Source organism: Aquarana catesbeiana, linkage group LG12 (assembly GCF_042186555.1).
Source record: "Aquarana catesbeiana isolate 2022-GZ linkage group LG12, ASM4218655v1, whole genome shotgun sequence".
In the NCBI taxonomy this organism is placed as follows: domain Eukaryota; kingdom Metazoa; phylum Chordata; class Amphibia; order Anura; family Ranidae; genus Aquarana; species Aquarana catesbeiana.
This window is the reverse complement of record NC_133335.1, coordinates 220,376,186-220,400,961: the sequence shown is the minus strand read 5'-3', so window position 1 is coordinate 220,400,961 and position 24,776 is coordinate 220,376,186. Positions and strand designations below refer to the sequence as shown.

The 24,776-nt window shown below is 44.8% G+C and overlaps 2 protein-coding genes across 2 annotated transcripts in view; one reads left to right on the top strand and one right to left on the bottom strand.

The window, feature by feature from the left end:
- Window positions 1-3,862: 3,862 nt before the first annotated feature.
- Window positions 3,863-22,487, bottom strand: CENPX (centromere protein X). The gene is made up of 5 exons (XM_073607930.1): window positions 22,374-22,487; window positions 19,314-19,365; window positions 6,200-6,253; window positions 4,362-4,450; window positions 3,863-4,282 (listed from the first exon to the last, which is right to left on the bottom strand). Exons 1-5 carry the CDS (start codon window positions 22,425-22,427, stop codon window positions 4,268-4,270), a joined length of 264 nt encoding a protein of 87 aa, XP_073464031.1. The 5' UTR covers window positions 22,428-22,487; the 3' UTR covers window positions 3,863-4,267.
- Window positions 22,488-22,600: 113 nt separating this feature from the next.
- The window catches only part of LRRC45 (leucine rich repeat containing 45), a 54,998-nt gene continuing 52,822 nt past the window's right edge, over window positions 22,601-24,776 (top strand). Inside the window, exon 1 of the mRNA XM_073606710.1 lies at window positions 22,601-22,734. The gene's annotated coding sequence lies outside the window, so the exon portion shown is untranslated. The remainder of the gene's footprint in view (window positions 22,735-24,776) is intronic.

Sequence of the window (24,776 nt, the reverse complement as noted above, 5' to 3'; positions counted from 1 at the left end):
TGCTATCAATCTATAAAGTGCAAATGCGCACTTGCGTAGTGGGATAAATTTATTTATTTTTGCACTTTATGAATTGATAGCAGGTTCAAATATTTAGTTTGCAGTATTATGTAGAGATATTTATAGAGTGCGGCACAATATTTATATATAATTGTAACCTATAATTTAATAGTTCGTTATCATTTCGAGTTTTCGGATTTTCTAACTATTAAATTATAGGTTACAATTATATATAAATATTGTGCCGCGCTGTGTAAATATCTCTACATAATACTGAAAACTAAATATTAAAACCTGCTATCAGTCCATAAAGTCCAAGTGCGCACTTACGTAGTGGGATACATTTATTTATTTTTGCACTTTATGGACTGATAGCAGGTTTGAATATTTAGTTTGCAGTATTATGTAGAGATAATTACACAGCACAAAATTTATATATAATTGATTTAAACACAACATATGGGAGTGTGACTGGTGTCAGCAGCTTAAAGGCGTTATTACATTTCTTTGCATCAACAGGATGTTTCTTCCAAGGCTTTCATCCTAATATATTATTGGTAGCTCGGAAGATTTTTATTTATTTATCATATTAAATTATAGGTATTGGAATTTTCTTTCAAATTTGGCTGTTGGTGTACATAACGAATACGCATTTATTCGAAATAACGAATGCCGTATCTAAACAAATAAAAACGTAACTAATAATAATAAATAACAATAATAAAATTTTTTTATTATTATTATTAATTCAATTCAATCCATTCCATTTGTTTAGATGCGGCATTCGTTATTTCGGATAATTTGTAACATCGGATAAATTCGTATTCGTTACCTTCACTAACAGCCAAATTTGAAAGGAAATTCCTATCTCTATAATTTAATAGTTAACAAAAATTCTAAATAATAGGTATTGGAACTTCCTTTCAAATTTGGCTGTTAGTGAACGTACGTTTTAATACCTATTATTTTTTCGAGTTTTTCGTTAACTATTAAATTATAGAGATAGGAATTTCCTTTCAAATTTGGCTGTTAGTGAACGTAACCAATGCGAAGTTATTTATCCAAAGTTACGAATTATCCATAATAACGAATGCCGTATCTAAACGAATGGAACGTAACGAATTAATAATAATAAAAAACAATAATAAACTTTTTTTTTTTTTTTTTAATTATTTATTATTAACTAGATCCGTTCCATTTGTTTACATGCGGCATTCGCTATTACGAAAACTTTGGATAAATTCGTATTCATTACGTTTACTAACAGCCGAATTTGAAAGGAAGTTCCAATACCTATTAATTATGATTTAATAGTGAATGAAAATTCTAAATAACTATTAAATTATAGAGATAGGAATTTCCTTCCAAATTTGGCTATCTCTATAATTTAATAGTTAACGAAAATTCTAAATAATAGGTATTGGAACTTACTTTCAAATTTGGCTGTGAACGTAATGAATACAAATTTATCCAAAGTTACGAATTAGCCGAAATAACGAATGCTGCATCTAAACGAATGGAACGTAACAAATTAATAATAATAAAAAACAATAATAATAAAAATGTATTATTATTATTATTTATTAAATTTGTTCTGTTCCATTTGTTTAGATACGGCATTCGTTATTTCAGAAAATTCGTAACTTTGGATAAATTCGTATTCGTTACGTTCACTAACAGCCAAATTTGAAAGGAAATTCTAATAGCTATAATTTAATAGTTAGTTAATTATTTAGAATTTTCGTTTATTACAATTATAGATATTGGAATTTCCTTTCAAATTTGGCTCATTCGTTATGGTAGCAATTAGAAAATACGAAAATAAGAAAGAAAATATGAAAATTCTAAATAATAACTAATAAAATTATAGGTATTGGAATTTCCTTTAAAATTTGGCTGTTCGTGAACGTAACGAATACGAATTTATCCAAAGTTACGAATTATCCGAAATAAGGAATGCCGCATCTAAACGAATGGAACGGCTTGAATTAATAATAAATTAATATTCATAAAAAGTTTTTATTATTATTGTTATTTATTATTAATTCGTTACGTTCCATTCGTTATTTCGCATAATTCGTAACTCCGGATAAATTTGTATCAGTTACCTTCACTAACAGCCAAATTTGAAAGGAAATTCCAATACCTATAATTTAATAGTCATCATTCCAGATTTCTGAATGTTCAGAAAAACCTGCTAAATGGGTTTTCATTAATTCTGATGTTTCCGAATTAAGGAATTTGTCAAAATTCGTTAAAAAAGGAATTTGGAACTAAACTAATTGCACATGTATTTACTCCAGCCTGGCAGATATCCTTTGCAGAACAGCGCCTCCTGCTGCCTGTCAGCAGTACTGGAGGGCTCCTGCACACAGCTAGCTTTACAGGCCCATGGCTAAGACCCCCATACACACTATTAGATTTTCTGCAGATTTTTGTCTTCAGGATTTACCAAAACCATATAATATGAGGTCAAACCTTAAGAGTTTCAATGTGTATGCAATCAGGCAGGCCCTTCTACTACATGGTTCTGGTAAATCTGAAGACAAAAATCTGCAGAAAATCTAATCGTGTGTATGGGGGTCTTATACACCTCCTCTCTCTGCTCCATTTCCCTGCCCCTCTATCCATTCTTCAGGAGTGAAGAGAAATACCCGCTATGAGGGCTGCTGATAGAAATCACAGAGCACCCCTACATCATACCTGACAGGCCCCCACCCCCCGAAAATATCAAATGATATCAAGGCCTGTGATGATCTATGCTGTGCAGCCAAGGCAGAAATTCTCCCCCTGTTCAACAATACCTATTCAAGTGAATAGCGGCATGGGGGCAATCTCTGCACCTCCCCCACAGCTTGCGATTGGTATGCGATCGCTCACTGTGTTCATTCAAGATGGTCACTCGCTAGAAATAACGGGCCTTTTCAGACCATTCTCTGTAATCCTGAGAGAAGGTTGTGTGTGAAAATCCCAGTAGATCAGCAGTTTTGGAAATACTCAGACCAGCCTGACTGGCACCAACAACCATGCCACGTTCAAAGTCACTTAAAGTGGATGTAAACCCAATGTCATCCTTTCTAAACTACTGCCATAGGGGTTATCTATAAGGATATACATGTCTCCTGCATGTATCTTTACCTGTCAAATGTCCCCCCTCTGTCTGTTATGAGACCCAAAAAACTGCAGATTCTGTGGGCGGGTCTGTTGTCTGGAGCTCGGTGGGTGGAGTCGTGATGTCATTAGACTCCCCGCCCACCTCTACACTCCCCTTGTCAATATGCATTTTCTCCTGTGTATTTCTAACACTGAACTTCTTCTATGATCTCTAACATCCAGTGAAAAGACAGGAAAGTAACCACATGACTTCAGCATGCCAAATCATGCTGAGGTGTGGAACAGCCAATCCTTGCAGAGCTGCTGAAGAAAGGAGTGGGGGAGGGAATTAAAAAATAATGCATGTCTTAGGCTAGTGCACGAGATATGTAAATCACCTGTCACTCACAGCAAGGGGGAGGATTTGACAAAGTTTTTCTCTGTTTGTCAAGATTTATCTCACTGAACAATAAAAGAGGATTGCTCAGAGCTGGATTAACTCTTTGTGGCAAGACTGGGCTCAAATGATAGGAAATCTTGTACTCTACATCAGGGATATGCAATTAGCGGACCTCCAGCTGTTGCAGAGCTACAAGTCCCATGAGGCATAGCAAGACTCTGACAGCCACAAGCATGACACCCAGAGGCAGAGGCATGATGGGACTTGTAGTTTTGCAACAGCTGGAGGTCCGCTAATTGCATATCCCTGCTCTACATTATGACATAAAGAAAAAAATTCGGGTTTACATCCACTTTAAATCCCCTTTCTTCCTCATTCTGATGCTCGGTTTGAACGTCAGCAAGTCGTCTTCACCACGTCTGGATGCCTAAATGTATCGAGTTGCTGCCATGTGATATTTGTCTTACCAAGTAAGTGAACAGGTGTACCTAATAAAGTTCCCAGGGAGTATATATGGAGGTATAAAGAACCAGTGAGTCTACTTTTTTATTTTTGTTTTTTTTTTTACTTTTATTGTAGCTATAACTGTATCTGCTTACAGCCTATTGTGTGCCTTGCATACAAAAACAATAGAAATGAAAACATGTATAGCCATACTGAACAGTCGGAGAACCCCTTGGTGACGGCGGAGACATCTGTTCCATAGGGTGGTGGAAGCCGACTGGGCAGAGCGGATTGTGGAATACGAGAAATATTTTCCTCCAGAATTGTTATCTAGAAGTCCAGTAGCTAAAGAAGAGAACATAAAAATAAATATCTGCTACAAAAAACAGTCTGAAACCTCCCCGGATTGTGTGCAATGTCTCACCAATTGTGGAAGGATCTTCTCCACATGCTCTATATCCACCGCCTGTAAGTCTTCTGACTTGGCCTGACGTGCTGCACGAGCCGCCGCCTCTGCCGGTATGGAAGACACAACAGAGACGATCATTCACCATTACACATCCAGGGCGCAAATCACCTTAAGCCTTTTAGGACCGCCCAACTTATATATGTGCGGCAACAAAAGGGTGGGCTGCACCAGCCACACATACACTATATTGTCAAAAGTATTGGGACGCCTGCCTTTGCATGAACTTTAACCGCTTCCTGACCGCCTCACGCAGATATACTGCAGCAGAAGGGCGCGTACAGGCAGATGAACGTACCTGTACGTGGTCCTTTAAGAGGCGGCTTGTGTGCGCATGCCCGCTGGGAGCTCTGTAACCACGGTTCCCATGGACTCTATGTCCGCAGGGATACCCGCAATCGTCTCACAGTGAGGAAGAATGGGGAAATGCTGATGTAAACAAGCAGCTCCCCGTTCTGCCTAGTGACAGGACACTGATCTCTGCTCCCTGTAATCTAGAGCGGTGATCAGTGTCGTGTCACACATAGCCGCCCCCCCCCCCCCCATAGTTAGAATCACTTCCTAGGACACACTTAACCCCTACAGCACCACCTAGTGGTCAACCCCTTCACTGCCAGTCACATTTACACAGTAATCAATGCATTTTTAAATTGCACTGATCGCTGTATAAATGTGAATGGTCCCAAAATCACGCCAAAAGTGTCCGATGTGTCCACCGTAATGTCGCAGTCACGATTAAAAAAAAAAAAAAAAAAAAAAAAAAAATCGCTGATCGCCGCCGTTACTAGTAAAAAAAAAAAAAAAAAATCAATGATAATGCCATAAATCTATCCCCTATTTTGTAGACGCTATAACTTTTGCGCAAACCAACCAATAAACGCTTATTGCGATTGTTTTTACCGAAAATATGTAGTAGAATATGTATCGGCCTAAACTGAGGGGAAAAAAATGTTTTTTTATATATTTTTTGGGGATATTTATTATAGCAAAAAGTAAAAATTATTGTGTTTTTTTTCAAAATTGTCGCTCTTTTTGTTTATAGCACAAAAAATTAAAACCGCAGAGGCGATCAAATACCACCGAAAGAAAGCTCTATTTGTGGGGAATAAAGGACGTCAATTTTTTTTGGGAGTACGACTGCGCAATTGTCAGTTAAAGCGACGCAGTGCCGTTTTGCAAAAAGCGCTCTGGTCTTTGGCCAGCCAAATGGTCCGGGGCTGAAGTGGTTAATAGCACCCCAGTCTTAGTCCGTAGGGTTCAGTATTGAGTTGGCCCACCCTTTGCAGCTATAACAGCTTCAACTCTTCTGGGAAGGTTGTCCACAAGGTTTAGGAGTGTGTCTATGGGAATGTTTGACCATTCTTCCATAAGCGCATTTATGAGGTCAGGCACTGATGTTGGATGAGAAGGCCTGGCTCACAGTCTCCGCTCTAATTCATTCCAAAGGTGTTCTATTGGGTTGAGGTCAGGACTCTGTGCAGGCCAGTCAAGTTCCTCCACCCCAAACTCGCTCAGAGGAGGAGCCGCTTTGGGAAAGAGATGACAGTTGCTTTTTAAAACTTATGATTTAAATCAAGCCTTTCTACTAGTGATTTAAAGCGACTTGATATAATTCAAATCCACCCTGGTCTCAGGTTTTATGATGTGGGCAGGTCGTCTTCATGAAGCTGTCAATCATCCCATATGAGCCAGTTCCACCCACTTACCCACCTGATATTGCTACCAATGACATAATAATACACAATTGTCTTTATTTACACAAAAAAAAAAATGCTATGGATTAAAGTTCATCTTACCATGGACAAATACTTTCAGAAACTCGGCCATTACTAATAAGGCATCGGAACCAACTAAAAAAAAAAAAGACAATTTTTTAAAACATTCATTGGCTAAATGTCACATATATTTGTGGGTGGACAAATTTTCCCCGTATTTTCTTTGATTCCTATGATTGACGGTGCCATCTAGTGGCCAAAATGTAGTATAGTTTTCTGAACTACCTCATTTAGGAATCATACTACATTTTGGCCTCTAGATGGAGCTGACATTCATAAGAATTAAAAGAGAGATATGATATCATTTATAGAATGTGGTTATTTTTCTCTAGGACATGATTACGCAGGTTGTATTCTATCGCTTGTCTCTCTGTCCCCGTTTTAACTCTTGTATGATGGCTGGATTTAATTTCTATACCAACCCCATGAAAATTGTATTAATTTTGGAATCTGGTTTCTGGTTTTATTTCTTTCATTATGGTCTGTTTTATACATGACCCATTGTATTATTTTTCTGTTTTTTTAAACTACTATCCCCCCCTTTATTTTTTTTTTCTACTCGCCCCAGATTGTTGGGGCGTATGTCTTGACTTTTGACATTTTGTATGTTCAAACCTTTATTTTTCAATAAATTTATATTGAAAAAAAAAAAAAAAAAAAAAAAAGAAATATAGCCAAAACCTTTTTTGGCTGTACATCTCTTGTGGGATGAAGGAGTGTAGGAGTTATACTTTTGCTCGACTTTGACCCACAATCAGCCGACAGCGGTCTAAGGTCCCATTCACACCTGAGCGATTTGTAGCTTGAAGCCTGAAGCTACAAAACGCTTGAGTGGAAAAAAAAATCCATTATTCTCTATGGAGATGGTTCACATCTCCACTCCAAGTCACCTGAAGCCCAAACAAGTTCTGGACCCTTTTTTGATGCTCGAATCGGGCAGATTTGGGTGTTTTTGGAGGAAGCAGATGACAAAATCTAAAAACATAGCAACAAATGATGAAACAGATGATCATTTTTCCTATTTAATAAAAAAAAAAAAAAAAGCCCAAAGTTCAAAAATGCTGCATGGCGCAAGACAAAACGCCTGAAAAACGCTACGCCCAGGTGCGAATAGGGCCTTAGGTCCCGTTGTTGGCTGGCGTCACAGAGCCGCTCCAGACTTCTGGATGGATCCCGACAATATTTTCGAGATCCACCCAGCTGCTTGATTGACAGCTGGTTCTGGCTCTCAGTGCATGGCTGAGAGCTGAAGCCAGCTGCTCCCCTCTCCGGCCTGGCGCTCCGGTGAATGCTGTAGGAGTAGAGTGGAGTATGGTGACTGACAGTCTCTGCTCAGAGCTGACGGAGAACTGAGAGACTGGTGGTCACGTGATCGATCAGTTCTTGAGCCTAGAGCCGGTGAGGGACAGCTGTAGCATGGAGCATGGAGGTAAGTGTGCTTTTTTTTTTTTTTTTATTTCAAAACTCCGAACTTCTCCTTTACAGCTCAACTCCAGACAAAGATCGAAATTACAAAGCACAGCCATTACTGTACCCCTCTCTCTTTGGTGTCTTCTGGCAAAGCAAAGTCCCGATATATACAACGATATCTCTACCTACCGGCACTGCTAGAGTCATTTCCTGCTTGGGGGACCATACATTTTTGGTCGATCGTCAGCTGCACTGGGACTGGTCCCCTGTCCGCCCCGTGTAGTCCTATAACTCCACCTGTGATTCCGGCTAAGGACAGGTAACATGGGCCAGGAATCATGGGACATGTACCCCAATAACACAGGTGGAAATTATTTGACTGTGATGAACAAGCCGCCTCCTCCTCCAGTTATACAGGAGAGTTTTTGATGATGTCATCAGTAGTAAAAACATTTTTTTTTTACAAAAATATAAAATGCAGTGGATTTGTGGCATAAGTACTACATGGTATGAGAAGTCAGTAATCTCGGAGTAGGACTTTCTTTTTTAGGAGTCCCTGAGATTGTCATCCTCATCCTGGAGCTTCACAAATCTTGCAATAATTCAGCTGTCCCTTCAGCAGTACACAATACTCACTTTTAGCTGTCCCTTGTAGTACTTCTTTCCCGCCACAAGATGTCCCCACCCTCTGGGGTCAAATGATGGCCAATGTGATTCCACCCACTTCCTCTGAGCAAAGGCTGTCACTGTCACAGACCTGCCTCCTGGGGTTACTCACCTTCAGCTGTCCCTAGTCGTCCTTCTTTCCCACCACAAGGAGGTCCTCGGTCTTCTGAATAAATTACCTACGTCATTCCATCCACTTACTCTGAGCAAAGGCTGTTACGGACCCCCTTCCCCTGGGGTGGTGTTTTAGTACATCTTTCCTGCCACAATACTCATCTCCCACTGTCCCTTGCAGTACATTTTTCCTGTCACAAGATGTCCCCACTCTTCTAGGTTGAATGAAGGCCTGCATGACTCCACCCGCTTCTTCTGAGCACAGGCTGTCATGGACCCGCCCCCTGGGCTGGCACCTTAGTAACTGTCTTTCGCCTTAAGATGTTCCCGCTTTCCTTGGTTGAATGACAGCCTGTGTCATTCCACCCGCTTCATCTGAGCACAGGCCGTCATGGAGCCTTAATACTTCCCGCCACAAGAGGTCCTCAGTCTCCTGAGTTGAATAATGGCAGCCAACGTAATTCCACCCACTTCTTAGCATTGGCTGTCTTTGAGCCGGCCCCAGGGTGTGGTGTGATTACTCAGCCTAAAAACTTAGAGAAAAAATCCTCATTTTTCTGGCACGTCAGGTCCTTCCAAGACTATATAAAGAGTAACCTGAACCCGTTGGGTCTCCGCATCCAGATCTTCCCCACGTTGGAAGATCTGGATGCAGCTTTCAAATCCACATGGGAGAATGCTTTACAGACATGCTCACGCACTCTCATGCAGATACTCATAGATGAATACACTAAAAGATCCTCAATACTAGACATTGAAATTACTAAAATTTGTGAACAACTTAAAAAATTCCAGACACATCCCTCAGTCTCTATTAAAGAGAACAAACTTAAAATTCACCTTGAATCTTTTAACAAAAACATTCTGACTAAGAAAAATTCTAAATTTCACAGGGACAAAAATGCATTTGAAGCCAGCAAGGCTTACAAATGGAACCAAAACAATAGGACCATTAGGAGTTCCCACACATCCCAACATCCCCCCTCTAACAAATCCTCGTCACACATTCCCCCACTTATCAATCCCAGAGCCAAACCCTCCCTTGGCACCAAACGCCAGCTTTCTGGCGATCCCATTTCAGATCACAAGCCAAAAAAATCTATTGCAGAAAAGAAATCCAATCCCCTTCCCCCGGCACACCTTGAAAATATCAAGAATGACCCGACGCCCAATCACTCTACACAAGCACAACCACTCCTTCCCCCTCCAAACACCAGAAATACACATGAGCCCAATCGCACCGACTCGTCTTTTTTAGACCTAGTACTTGCTGGTCTCAAGCCACCCCCACCGAATCTGAACACCTACACACAATTGACACTATAAATTCTTCTTCCAACACTGACACACATTTGGATACCGATTTGAGTATTATCAACTTATCCTCTCATTCTCTCACCACCCACGAAATTGCTATCCTGAGGAAAGGACTAAATTTCTGTCCAGATCACAAACTAGACAAATTTGAACTTTATAAAGATCTCCAACTTTTTATCCGTAAACTCATTCTCAGGAAATTGTACCAGAAACAGGACACCAAAACTATTTTTACCCCACAGGAAAACCGAGCTTTGGACCAACTTGTTGCATTATTGGAGGAGAGTGATACATCTGATCTCATTGATCAGATTGATCTCTCACGTATCCTCCAACAAATAGATGACTCAGATGTCTACCCACATCCGGGGGCCTCAAAATTGAAGAAGAAATCGGACCTTTGTCCACCACCAAGCACATGTCCAAATGCATCTATTTTCCTCAAATTAGTCAATAACGATTTGGACAAGCTCAGAATTAAACAGCAGAAACCCCCCAACCTAAACCCCAAAGAACTAGAGGCACTGCACTCCCTTAAGGCCAATAACACCATCACCATTAAGCCCTCGGACAAGGGGGGCAATGTTGTGGTGTTAGACAATCATCAATACATTACCATGTGTAGGAAAATTCTCAACAATGCAGACTGGTATCGTCGTATGCCAGCCTCCATTGTTGAGAAGTATAACAAAGAATTTTACGCATTGGTCGACTCTGCTTTTCTCAATCACACCATCAGTAAGACTACCTGGACCTTTGTGAGAAATAATTTTCCTAAGATCCCCACGTTCTACGCACTCCCCAAAGTGCATAAAAATCTCGTAGACCCGCCCGGCAGGCCAATTATCTCCGGTGTAGGCTCAATAAGCGAGAACGCAAGCAAACTCATTGATGAACACCTCAGACCTTTTGTGCGATCTTTAGCATCCTATGTAAAAGACACTAGCCATTTTTTACAAATTTTAGACCATCTTTCTGTCTCGGAAAAAGCCCTCCTCGTCACCATTGACGTGGAGACACTCTATAGCTCTATTCCACATGTATTGGGCCTGGCAGCAATTAGGCATATACTTCAGAGGGATATGCACTCTGATCCCAGCTATAACGAATTCATCATCGAGCTGCTCGAGTACATCCTCACTCATAATGTTTTCACTTTTCTTGGCTCCCACTACCTCCAGGTGCAGGGAGTGGCGATGGGGACATGTTGTGCCCCGTCGTACGCTAACCTGTACCTGGGGGAGTGGGAGAAAGCCCTTTTCTCAGATGACACCCTCACCCATTACATCAACCATATCCAAGCGTGGCACTGATATATAGACGACATTTTTGTCTTATGGGAGGGCCCTGAGGATGTACTCGAGCAGTTCATACTACGGATGAATAAGAACGATTTCAATCTGATGTTCACCATGTCCTTTGACAATACTCATGTAACTTTCTTGGACATTGAGATCTTTAAGAATGGACAGGGCAAACTCTCCACTAAACTATTCAGAAAAAGCACGGCCGGTAATACCATACTGCATGCTGCCAGTTTCCACCCTAAACCTTTAATCGACTCCATACAGTACCTGACCGCGAGATTGTGTTTCCAGCGCGATACCATCGCGCTGGTTCTCGGCGACAGGGTACTGTGAATGTCGCGCTGGCTCGCTCATCGGGAAAGGAAAACTTTGTTTTCCTTCCGCGATGAGTGACAGGCAGCGCTGACAGCTGTCTGGTATGAATCCTGAGGCGGGAACACCGCGCCAAATTTTAAATGAAAAAACCGGCGTGGGTTCCCCCCTCGGAGGCATACCAGGCCCTTAGGTCTGGCATGGATTGTAAGGGGAACCCCCTATGCCGAAAAATCGGCGTGGGGGTCCCCCCCAAATCCATACCAGACCCTTATCCGAGCATGCAGCCCGGCCGGCCAGGAAAGGGGGTGGGGACGAGCGAGCGGCCCCCCCCTCCTGAGCCGTACCAGGCCGCATGCCCTCAACATGGGGGGGTGGGTGCCTTGGGGGAGGGGGGCGCCCTGCGGCCCCCCCCACCCCAAAGCACCTTGTCCCCATGTTGATGAGGACAAGGGCCTCTTCCCGACAACCCTGGCCGTTGGTTGTCGGGGTCTGCGGGCGGGGGGCTTATCGGAATCCGGGAGCCCCCCTTAATAAGGGGGGCCCCAGATCCCGGCCCCCCACCCTGTGTGAATGAGTTTGGGGTACATGGTACCCCTACCCATTCACCTAGGGAAAAGTGTCAATGTAAAAAAAAACACACTACACAGGTTTTAAGAATAATTTATTAGTCAGCTCCGGGGGTCTTCTTCCGACTTCGGGGGGTCCCCTTCCGACTTCTCCCGGTGTTCGGCCTCTTCTCCCGGTGTTCGGCCTCTTCTCCCGGGCCCCACCGCTATCTTCTTCCAGCTCTATTGCCAGCGAGGGGCCCGGTCTGCTGCCGCTGTCTTGTCGCCGCTGTCTTGTCGGATTTTTCGGCATAGGGGGTTCCCCTTACAATCCATGCCAGACCTAAGGGCCTGGTATGCCCCCGAGGGGGGAACCCACGCCGGTTTTTTCATTTAAAATTTGGCGCGGTGTTCCCGCCTCAGGATTCATACCAGACAGCTGTCAGCACTGCCTGTCACTCATCGCGGAAGGAAAACAAAGTTTTCCTTTCGCGATGAGTGAGCCATCTCGGCGCTGGCCCCTGCGACGGGGCTCGTAGGTGTCAAATCTCGCCGAGAAGTGCGGCGAGATTGACACAATATCGCGGTCACCTACTGTACCTTACTCCCAATACATCAGGATTAAGCGCAATTGCACAGACAACAAGAATTTTCTCACAGAAGCTGCTGCTCTTCGAGACAGACTATTACAACGTGGCTATTCCCACAAATCCCTTAAAAGAGCGTTCCAGAAAGCTGATACAAAACCCAGACAAACACTTTTCCACTCCACCAAACAACAGAAAGATTCTTACCCACTTAGTATCATCACAACATACCACCAGCAACACCGCCAAACCAAAAGAATAATTGAAAAATACTGGCACTTACTGGCCTTGGATCCCAACCTGGGCCATTTTGTCCCAGCAAAACCCAACTTCACCTTCAAAAGAGCTACCTCCATTGGTGATCATATCACCAATAGTGAGTTTAGACCATCTACAATTCACTGCAAATATAGGGGCACTTTTGCTTGTGGCTCCTGCCACTATTGTGGCTACATGCTCACCCAAAAAAACCCTATTCTCCCCAACGGGAAACCCTTTTTTCCCAAACACTTTGCAAATTGCAGAACAATTGGAGTAGTCTATCTACTCCAATGCAACTGTGGCTGTTTCTATATAGGAAAGACCAAACTCGAATTTTGGCGACGAGCATATAGGCATATCCTTTCCATGAAATCAGCCGACCCTGATTTACCTCTTGGACGACATGTAACCTTGGTGCATGATGGTAAATTTCCTTCTATTAAATTTCTAATTTTAGACCGCATACACCCTAGCCCCAGAGGGGGCGATTGGAATAAAATTTTACTCCAACGAGAATTGAAATGGATCCATCTGCTTCAGGCCACCATACCTCCAGGCCTTAATGAAGCGGTCTGCTTTAAGCCCTTTTTACAAGGCTTCAACTCTGGAGGTATGGAGAAATAGGGCCATGGCCATCTCTTAGGATACCTCACTGTTCTGTTACAGCTCCTGGGTTTTTTCTTGACACTTCTGTATACCGGGCTGGATGTGTGTCTGACACGTGCTTTTTTCCCCCCTCCCCCCCTCTTTTCCCCCCCCTTTTCTCCCCTTCCCCCCCCCCCCCTCCCCCCCCCCTTTTTTTTTTTTTTTCCCTCCCCTTGGGGGGACCACGTTTCCAGACACACAGCCAGCCGGGTTATTTCCCCTTCCATGATTGTTGTTTTGCCATGCTTATAGTAATATTCTCTGTCCTTCTGGTCCATATTAACAATATGTTATATTCATGTTCACCATATACATTTTTGAGAGTATTTCTGGCAATGTATAAAATGTATGTATGTCTGTTATTTACTTTCTGCCATTATATGCATATACTTGGTGCACATGCTACCATATGTACATTTCCTACGTGTATTGAAATATTTTGGTCATTGCTCATGGTTGTCCCATTGTGCGTTTCCAGCATGTTTACTGTCTTGTGCATTAACCCACCATCCCCAGTCTAATCCCATTCCTTTGTGATGTTCCCTTCTCTCCTTTCCTTGCTTCTATCTCCTTCCCTCCTTCTTTGTTTTCCCCATACTTGGAGGCTTACATTAGAGCTAGGTCATATGATTGGACAGCAGCCACTCCTCCCTAACAATTGTTATTAGTATTGCTAATACTCCTTTTCATGCCACCTAGTGTGACAGTTTCTCCTTCTCCCCGCCCCTCCCTTAGGTCGCGTCCGGCCGGAGCGGCTGCCCGGCACGGTAAGCCGCCTTAGGAATTCCTGGGCGGCGCCTAGTGAGGTTTTGGGCGTCTTTCCAGCACACGCCCACTGCCTCCATGTTGGCACTCCGGACGAGCATGCGCTCTCGCCGGAGTGTCACTTCCGTGCCGGTGGGGCGGGTGTGCGTGACGCTGCTCCAAACGCCGTGACGTTCGCGCACGCGCTGTTGGGGCGGCGCCGCGCACGCTCGCCTCGGGGGGTCAACCCAGTGCGTCCCGATCCATGCTGTTCACGACACAGCTGTGTCTCATTATTGACGCCAGCTGCTAGTGGCAGCCACATTACTTAAACCAGTCCTATTCAGTCCACACCAAGCCGCTGCATATACCGGATGCTTGGTTGTGAGTCTGCTAACCTGCATTATTAAGGTATGTCTTTTCATCACTGCTTGCCGTTTTCTCTTATTCCAGGAGGTTCTCCTCCATACATTTTCAACACTAATTATTCATCATTACTATCTTTGAGTTAACTCTCACTTTGGTCTCTGCAAAAAAAGTTTTTGGAAGCATTTCCACACAGGCTCAGCATCAATGTATCCTTTTCAAATTTTAGATACCAGCTACATGTTATGTATTATGGGTACCCCCAGTACGTATGTTCAGCACGACTACTCGCTGTGCGCAACTATGTACTTACCCTGTATACTGTGTTTAAACTTCAAACCCTAATTTATTTATTTATATACACTAACATGCTGCCACTAGGATATATTATTAGCCGCACCTCTTTGTTGCCGCTCCCGTGGACGCAACTGATTTCTGATGTACTTTAAGTATTCCCTGCATTTTTTTCCGACTACTATTTTATTATTATTTTTTTTTTTTTTTTTTTTTAATTTTAATTTGAACTACACTATCCACACATTAGGTTAGTACTTTCTATCCATTTACGTTGGACCCCTCTCTAAGGTCCTTTCCATATCTTGTTATTTTTTAGGGGCGCCTATTTGTGACCTCAGCACGCCGCTCTGGTGTGTGCGCGCCCGGGACGGGCGGGACGGGAGTCTGTGCCACACCCTTCCATGGTGACTGCAGCCCACCAACTTACACCTCTTACCACCAAAGTACCCTTGTTTAAACTATCTACAATACGTATATTTCTCCCCATATCCTGCCCTCCTTCCATGGCTCTCCTTGTTTTTAGAGAAAAAACTAACTTTCATGAGTGAATAATCACACATAGTCAGGTAGGTGTCTTATTCACCACCCTATACCCCCCATCCAATATCGCCCTTAGCCTTATCCCTTACCTTACCCTTTTCTTCTTCTTTTTCTTTCCTCTCTCCCTATTTATTTAGATGAACCTCCCTCTCTCAGATTATGCCCCTGAAGAAGGATTGTACAGTTACTAAGTACCCCGAAACGCGTCGGGCTTGAGAAGAGTGTTTTCATCATTATTATTTTTGTTTATCTGTTCATTATGACTACTATGTATCATGCACTATGTTAGTCAAAATCACTCATTGCTTGTTTTTATCCATATGTACTTGTGAATACGAATAAAATTTGTACTTTTTTACATTGCCCCTTGATTTCCTACATATTCCTATATTCTCTACTTGTTGCAAGTGCCAGTAAAGTCCACCCAGGGGAACCCCTTTGTTTTGTATCTTCATCTGAGCACAGGCCGTCATGGAGCCTTAATACTTCCCGCCACAAGAGGTCCTCAGTCTCCTGAGTTGAATAATGGCAGCCAACGTAATTCCACCCACTTCTTAGCATTGGCTGTCTTTGAGCCGGCCCCAGGGTGTGGTGTGATTACTCAGCCTGGGTGCAGCCTATCACTGCACTGAATGGTGCTAATAGGTAAATGCAACTCAGTCAAGAAGGAAGAAGTGCCGGAGGAGATGAGGAAAAACCTGTGATAGTACGTGCGCGTTGTGCCATGCCCTGCCCGGATCTCTGCCCAGTGTGCTGGACTTAGATCCGGGCAGAGAGGGTTTTGTCCTGTGTGCTGGACCTAACCCTCTCTGCCCAGTGTCCTGGACTTAACCCTCTCTGCCCAGTGTGCTGAACCTAACCCTCTCTGCCCAGATCTCTGCCCAGTGTGCTGGACCTAACCCTCTCTGCCCAGTGTGCTGGACTTAACCCTCTCTGCCCAGATCTCTGCCCAGTGTGCTGACTTAACCCTCTCTGCCCAGATCTCTGCCCAGTGTGCTGGACCTAACCCTGTCTGCCCAGATCTCTGCCCAGTGTGCTGAACTTACCCCTCTCTGCCCAGAGTACTGGACTTAACCCTCTCTGCCCAGATCTCTGCCCAGTGTGCTGGACCTAACCCTCTCTGCCCAGATCTCTGCCCAGTGTGCTGGACTTAACGCTCTCTGCCCAGATCTCTGCCCAGCGTGCTGGACTTAACCCTCTCTGCCCAGATCTCTGCCCAGTGTGCTGGACCTAACCCTCTCTGCCCAGATCTCTGCCCAGTGTGCTGGACCTAACCCTTCTCTGCCCAGATCTCTGCCCAGTGTGCTGGACTTAATCCTCTCTGCCCAGAGTGCTGGATTTAACCCTCTCTGCCCAGATCTCTGCCCAGTGTGCTGGATTTAACCCTCTCTGCCCAGATCTCTGTCCTGTGTGCTGGACTTAACCCTCTCTGCCCAGATCTCTGCCCAGTGTGCTGGACTCCACTCTCTCTGCCCAGTGTGCTGGACTTAGATCCGGGCAGAGAGGGTTTTGTCCTGTGTGCTGGACCTAACCCTCTCTGCCCAGTGTCCTGGACTTAACCCTCTCTGCCCAGTGTGCTGAACCTAACCCTTCTCTGCCCAGATCTCTGCCCAGTGTGCTGGACTTAACCCTCTCTGCCCAGAGTGCTGGATTTAACCCTCTCTGCCCAGATCTCTGCCCAGTGTGCTGGATTTAACCCTCTCTGCCCAGATCTCTGCCCAGTGTGCTGGACCTAACCCTGTCTGCCCAGATCTCTGCCCAGTGTGCTGAACTTACCCCTCTCTGCCCAGAGTACTGGACTTAACCCTCTCTGCCCAGATCTCTGCCCAGTGTGCTGACTTAACCCTCTCTGCCCAGATCTCTGCCCAGTGTGCTGGACCTAACCCTGTCTGCCCAGATCTCTGCCCAGTGTGCTGAACTTACCCCTCTCTGCCCAGAGTACTGGACTTAACCCTCTCTGCCCAGATCTCTGCCCAGTGTGCTGGACTTAACCCTCTCTGCCCAGAGTACTGGACTTAACCCTCTCTGCCCAGATCTCTGCCCAGTGTGCTGGACTTAACCCTCTCTGCCCAGATCTCTGCCCAGCGTGCTGGACTTAACCCTCTCTGCCCAAATCTCTGCCCAGCGTGCTGGACTTAACCCTCTCTGCCCAGATCTCTGCCCAGCGTGCTGGACTTAACCCTCTCTGCCCAGATCTCTGCCCAGTGTGCTGGACCTAACCCTCTCTGCCCAGATCTCTGCCCAGTGTGCTGGACCTAACCCTTCTCTGCCCAGATCTCTGCCCAGTGTGCTGGATTTAACCCTCTCTGCCCAGATCTCTGTCCTGTGTGCTGGACTTAACCCTCTCTGCCCAGATCTCTGCCCAGTGTGCTGGACTCCACTCTCTCTGCCCAGTGTGCTGGACTTAGATCCGGGCAGAGAGGGTTTTGTCCTGTGTGCTGGACCTAACCTTCTCTGCCCAGTGTCCTGGACTTAACCCTCTCTGCCCAGTGTGCTGAACCTAACCCTCTCTGCCCAGTGTGCTGGACCTAACCCTCTCTGCCCAGTGTGCTGGACCTAACCCTCTCTGCCCAGTGTGCTGGACTTAACCCTCTCTGCCCAGATCTCTGCCCAGTGTGCTGACTTAACCCTCTCTGCCCAGATCTCTGCCCAGTGTGCTGGACCTAACCCTGTCTGCCCAGATCTCTGCCCAGTGTGCTGAACTTACCCCTCTCTGCCCAGAGTACTGGACTTAACCCTCTCTGCCCAGATCTCTGCCCAGTGTGCTGGACTTAACCCTCTCTGCCCAGAGTACTGGACTTAACCCTCTCTGCCCAGATCTCTGCCCAGTGTGCTGGACTTAACCCTCTCTGCCCAGATCTCTGCCCAGCGTGCTGGACTTAACCCTCTCTGCCCAGATCTCTGCCCAGCGTGCTGGACTTAACCCTCTCTGCCCAGATCTCTGCCCAGTGTGCTGGACCTAACCCTCTCTGCCCAGATCTCTGCCCAGTGTGCTGGACCTAACCCTTCTCTGCCCAGATCTCTGCCCAGTGTGCTGGATTTAACCCTCTCTGCCCAGATCTCTGTCCTGTGTGCTGGACTTAACCCTCTCTGCCCAGATCTCTGCCCAGTGTGCTGGACTCCACTCTCTCTGCCCAGTGTGCTGGACTTAGATCCGGGCAGAGAGGGTTTTGTCCTGTGTGCTGGACCTAACCTTCTCTGCCCAGTGTCCTGGACTTAACGCTCTCTGCCCAGTGTGCTGAACCTAACCCTCTCTGCCCAGATCTCTGCCCAGTGTTCTGACTTAACCCTCTCTGCCCAGATCTCTGCCCAGTGTGCTGGACCTAACCCTGTCTGCCCAGATCTCTGCCCAGTGTGCTGAACTTACCCCTCTCTGCCCAGAGTACTGGACTTAACCCTCTCTGCCCAGTGTGCTGGACCTAACCCTCTCTGCCCAGTGTGCTGGACCTAACCCTTCTCTGCCCAGATCTCTGCCCAGTGTGCTGGACTTAACCCTCTCTGCCCAGAGTGCTGGATTTAACCCTCTCTGCCCAGATCTCTGCCCAGTGTGCTGGATTTAACCCTCTCTGCCCAGATCTCTGTCCTGTGTGCTGGACTTAACCCTCTCTGCCCAGATCTCTGCCCAGTGTGCTGGACTCCACTCTCTCTGCCCAGGTGCTGGACTTACCCTTCTTTGCCCAGATCTCTGCCCAGTGTGCTGGACTTAACCTTCTCTGCCCAGTGTGCTGGATTTAACCCTCTCTGCCCGGATCTCTGCCCAGTGTGCTGGACTTGGCCCTATTACGCTACACTCTGCTCTGTACCCTACGTAGATTATCTGTGTGGTTTTTTCATTGCTACCTGGTGGACTATTTTGTTGTACTGAGTCTTGTTACCCCTACGGACTCCTCCCTGTCCCCAAAAAACGCCCATTTGGCAATAAAACCTGGAAGCTGATTGGCTCCCATGCAGAGCTGCACCAGACTTTGCACTCTCCAGTTTTAGTAAATCTCCTCCTCTATGTCTGAATCCTCTGACTTACCTTTCGTCTTCCCCTCCTCCACATACAAATGCAGCAATTTGGAGACGATGTCCTGTAATGAAGGTGAATAATAATTGTCAGGATATTTAGGATTAAAAAAAAAAAAAATGTAAACAAAACTTTGAGCAAAGCCCTTTTGCAAAGGTAGTTTGACCCCTTTGTGACCGAAACATTGAAAGCTTAATTACCCAGGCCAAGTTTAGCAGTATGTGTCAGGTAAAGTGTAACTGAAGTCAAAAAAACAAAAAATGACCCCCATCTGCATCTGTTTCCTTTATGCTCGTGTCTACAAATCCTTCTGCTCTCTCAATAACGCTCTAGTCACACATTCAGATGCAGAGAGAGTAAGAGAGATGGCAAGCGATAAACCTGAGTAAAAGAACACATCCCGGCATCCCTTTAGACCAGCATGCTCCTTTCTCCTGGCCACTAGATGGTGCAGACATTAGCTGTGCTGATCAGCTACTTCACCACTTCAGCCCCGGAAGGATTTGCCACCTTCCTGACCAGGCTGTTTTTTGCGATACGGCACTGTGTCGCTTTAACTGACAATTGTGCGGTCATGCGACGTTGCACCCAAACAAAATTGATGCCCTTTTTTTCCCCACAAATAGAGCTTTCTTTTGGTGGTATTTGATCACCTCTGCGGTTTTTAATTTTTGCGCTATAAACAAAAAAGAGCTACAATTTAGAAAAAAAAAACAAACAAACAATATTTTGTACTTTTTGCTATAATAAATATCCCAAAAAAACCCCTAAAAAAACAAAAACAAATTTCTTCCTCAGTTTAGGCCGATATGTATTCTTTTACATATGAGCATAAATGTGTTGCCGGCACAAAAAAAAAAAAAAAATATATATATTTTTTTTATAAATATAAAATTAAGTTGCTGCAATCAAAAAGACACCACTAGGTGAAGAATTCTGAAAAAATGATATATGTGTTGAATGCGCTACTTTACTCTGGATACACCACTTTGTGTGATTTCATACCTACACAAACATCATGCCCCCCCCAAGATTCTATATTGCATACAAACAATACCCCTAATGACGTATAACATGACAAAAAGCTCCCAGCAGCCTCTACGCGTTTCGCATCATAGTATGCGTCATCAGGAAGCTTCACGAATTATACACGTTGTAAAGAAAGGATTTATAGATACCTCTGCAACTACTGCACTTTGCACATGAATTTGGACATTATAGTTTGGTTAGAAATGTCATATATCAATTTTTGTATTTGTTTATGTTGAAATTTATTCAGGACAAATTTAGTAGGGTGAAAGATAGGGGTATTATTTGTATGCAATATAGAAACTTGGGGGGGCATGATGTTTGTGTAGGTATGAAATCACACAAAGTGGTGTATCCAGAGTAAAGTAGCGCATTCGACACATATATCATTTTTTCAGAATTCTTCTACATATGTTTGGTAAAAAAAAAAAAAAAAAAGTAATAGGAGTATATTGATTGGTTTGCACAAAAGTTATAGCGTCTACAAAATAAGGAATATATTTATGGCATTTTTATAAATTTTTTTTTTTTTTACTAGTAATGGCAGCGAGCTGCGATTTTTATCGGGATTGCGACGGACACTTTTAACACTTTTTTGGGACCATTCACATTTATACAGCGATCAGAGCTAAAAATAGCAACTGACTGCTATATAAATATCCCTGGCAGGGAAGGGGATAACACTAGGGGGGCGATCAAGGGGTTAAGTGTGTTCCCTGGGAGGTGTGTCTAACTGTAGAGGGGAATGTGGCTGAGTAGGGGAGGAGAGAGATCGTTGTTCCTACTTAGTATGAAGACACGATCTCTCTCCTCTCCCCTGACAGAACCGGGATGTGTCTGTTTACACACACAGATCCCGGTTCTCGCTTTGTCACAAGCGATCGCAGGTGCCCGGCGGTCATCGCGGCCGCCGGACAAGCGCATTGGGCGCGCGCCTGCTACAGCGTCTTAAAGAGCCGACGTACAGCTACGACGGCTCACCCAGGGGAGCCAACCTGCCGCGCAATGGCTCCGGTTCAATACTGTTGCAGAAGCAGGTCTGATTTGTCCGCGCATCCACTGCCAGCATCCTCCCTGGAACATACACGTCTAAAAGGGTGCCTGGGGGTGTGTTCTTTCACTTTTGCAATCAGCAGGAAGTTGATGTATCACTCCCCCTGCTGTGAAGAAGCAAAAAAAATCTAGTGATTGGTTAGCTGCAGGATATTACATTTTTGGTTTAAAAAGGCTGCAAGTACAAAACACAATACCTGTTTGGAGGTGTTTTGTAGTCCAACTGGAGGTGAAATGGGCAGGGCTGACAACACTGCTCGGGGTTTCAGTGCAGCAGAGGCCGCGTTGTCAGTTCTGCCAAGTTCTTATCTACTACACTACAGAACACATCCCCCCCTCTTCTCATCTCTATGTGAGGGAGGTGTTGTGCAGTCCTGCAGGGAAGAACTGACAACGTTACTTTGGATTTCAGTGCAGCGCAGATAGTGCTGTCAGCCCTGCCCAGTTCTTTCTGGCTGGACTACAGAACCCCCCCCTCATCCCCATCAAGAGGAGGTGTTGTGTAGTCCTGCAGAAAAGAACATAAGCAGTGCTGACATTTCTGCTTGGGATTTCAGTGCAGCGGAGGCAATGATGTCCGCCCTGCTGGGCTCTACACTACCCGGATTAACTACAGAACACCTCCCCCCTTCTCATCTACATAAGAGGGAGGTGTTTTGTAGTCCTTCAGGGGAAAACTTTAAAGCAGGACTGACAGCACTGCTTGGGATTTCAGTGCAGGAGAGTCAGCCCTGCTCAGTTCTCCCCTACCACACTACAGAACACCTCCCACTCTTCTCATGTCTATGGGGGAGGGGTGCTGTGCAGTCCTGATGGGGAGAAGGGTCCCTTAATGTGCCAGCTCTCCATATTTCCATGCGCAGTAACCCATAGCAACAAGAGTGTCGCTAAAGCTATTCATTTCTGATAGGTTGCTATGGGTTACATAGCAGACCAGGCCCGTGGTTACCCGCCCCACCGCCCGTCTCCATGGTAACAGCCGCCACTCGCCTTGCGGAACCCCGCCGCCTCCTCTTCACTCTCCATTGCTTCTGCAATCCGCATGCGGCGCGCAAACCCTACACCCCGCCCTCTCGCCTTCTGATTGGCTGACTGCCCCCCCTCCCCTTTTACTACACACAAAGGCGCATGCAAGTTCCAACCACAAGAGCGCGAAACTCCAGTCTCCAGTCTCTGAAGGCGGCCATATTTCCTGAGGATACTGTGTTGTCTCACTCGTATTACATTGGCTACACAAAGATGGCGCCTATACAGAGACCAGTGAAGATACGTTAACTTTCCAACAGCGGCTTTGCAGTGACAGGTCTTCCTGGTTACAAGTTGTGTGTACATGGAGAGAAGACCGGTAGAGGTGAGTGACCCCACAGAGAGAATTGAAGTTGTTTTTCCTGAGATTGTAAAAGTTATGATATATATATATATATATATATATATATATATATATATATATGTATATGTATGTATGTATGTATGTAGAGTCACGTTGCTTAGTTGCCAATGTTTTCTTTCATTTGCAGGGATACTTTGTTGGGGAGTCAGTGTGTAGTTGGGTCAGCCTGGCCTTGTCACATGTTAGGGTTAGTGGTGCTGCAATTTTTGCAATGTGCAACAATACACACAGAAAAGAAAGTGGAAGTGAAATAACCCCCAGCATTGGTGTCACAGTCACTAAATATGGTAATTACCCCCCCCAGCAGTGGTGTCAGTTATTGCAAACCTTTCAGGTTTGCTTTTTGCTGGCTGCGTTTCAGTGCCAAGATACAAGGAGAAGTCCTGCTGTTCTGGAGACAAAACAGGAAGTGAGTGTTAATCTCTTTTTAGACAGTACTCACTGGAATGGAATGGTCATAGAAGTAATAACCTCCATCAGTGATGTCAGTAATTGCAATAGTAACCCTCAGCATTGGTGTCAGTAATTGCAATAATGATCTCAAGCCTTGGTGTCAGTGATTGCAATAATAACCCCCTGTTTTGGTGTCAGTCATTGCAATAGTAACCCCCTGCTTTGCTGTCAGTGGATGCAGTAATAATCCCCAGCATTGGTATCAGCGATTGCAATAGTAACCTCCCTGCTTTGGTGTCAGTGATTGCAATAGTAACCTCCAGCATCAATGATTGCAATAGTACCCTCCAGCATCAATGATTGCAATAGTACCCTCCAGCATCAATGATTGCAATAGTACCCTCCAGCATCAATGATTGCAATTGTACCCTCCAGCATCGGTGTCAGTGATTGCAATAGTAACCTCCAGCATTGGTGTCAGTGATTGCAATAGTAACCTCCAGCATTGGTGTCAGTGATTGCAATAGTAACCTCCAGCATTGGTGTCAGTGATTGCAATAGTAACCTCCAGCATTGGTGTCAGTGATTGCAATAGTAACCTCCAGCATTGGTGTCAGTGATTGCAATAGTAACCTCCAGCATTGGTGTCAGTGATTGCAATAGTAACCCTGATCAGTGGTGCCAGTGGATGTAGTAATAACCTCCATCATTGGTGACAGTGAGTGCAATAATAACTCCCAGCATTGTTGTCAGTGCTTACTATAATCCCCCCTGCATTGGTGTCAGTGATTACTATAATCCCCCCTGCATTGGTGTCAGTGATTACTATAATCCCCACTGCATTGGTGTCAGTGATTACTATAATCCCCCCTGCATTGGTGTCAGTGACCGCAATAATTACTCCTAGTGTTGGTGTCAGTAGTAGTGATAATAACCCTCAGAATTAGTGTCAATAACTTCAGTTAGACTCTAGTTTCCCCTTTAAAGCGCTTTAGATTTCTTGCATGCAAAGCATTTTTGTCAGTTGAAATTTAAGGCCCAACTGAACATTCAGTTTAAATCAGGTAAATGCATTCCAGGTTTACAATGTTCGATGCCTAATGCCCGGTACACACGATCAGAAAATCGTACGAAAAATGCAGTTTTCCGAGTGATCGTACGATAATCTGATTGTTAGTACAGAGCTTCCGAGAGCCGATCAGACAGTTCATCTGATATTATTTGAACGGACAAGCACGGAATTATTTTTCGTACGATTTTCATTTAATCAGTACAGCTGTCATTTGAAAATGCAATACAACACATGACATCACTTCTGAATTTTTATTCTGTAGTACGAGAATTTTCGTGGATTTAGTAAACTCATCAGATTCGATCTGAGATTTGTCACAAAAAAAAAAACAAAAAAAAACGGACGATCATTTGTCCAATAATCTGATCGTGTGTACCGGGCATTACAGTTTGTTCTTTTTTAGAAAGCAGCTCCAGAAGAAAAACCTGCCCCCGGCCAGCATGCTGCAGAGAAGGATCTCTGCATGTGGAAGCAGTGGTCTCTCTGTAATGGTCTGACAAGCCCCCTGCTGACTCAAAACTAGAGCTCTTCAATGAGC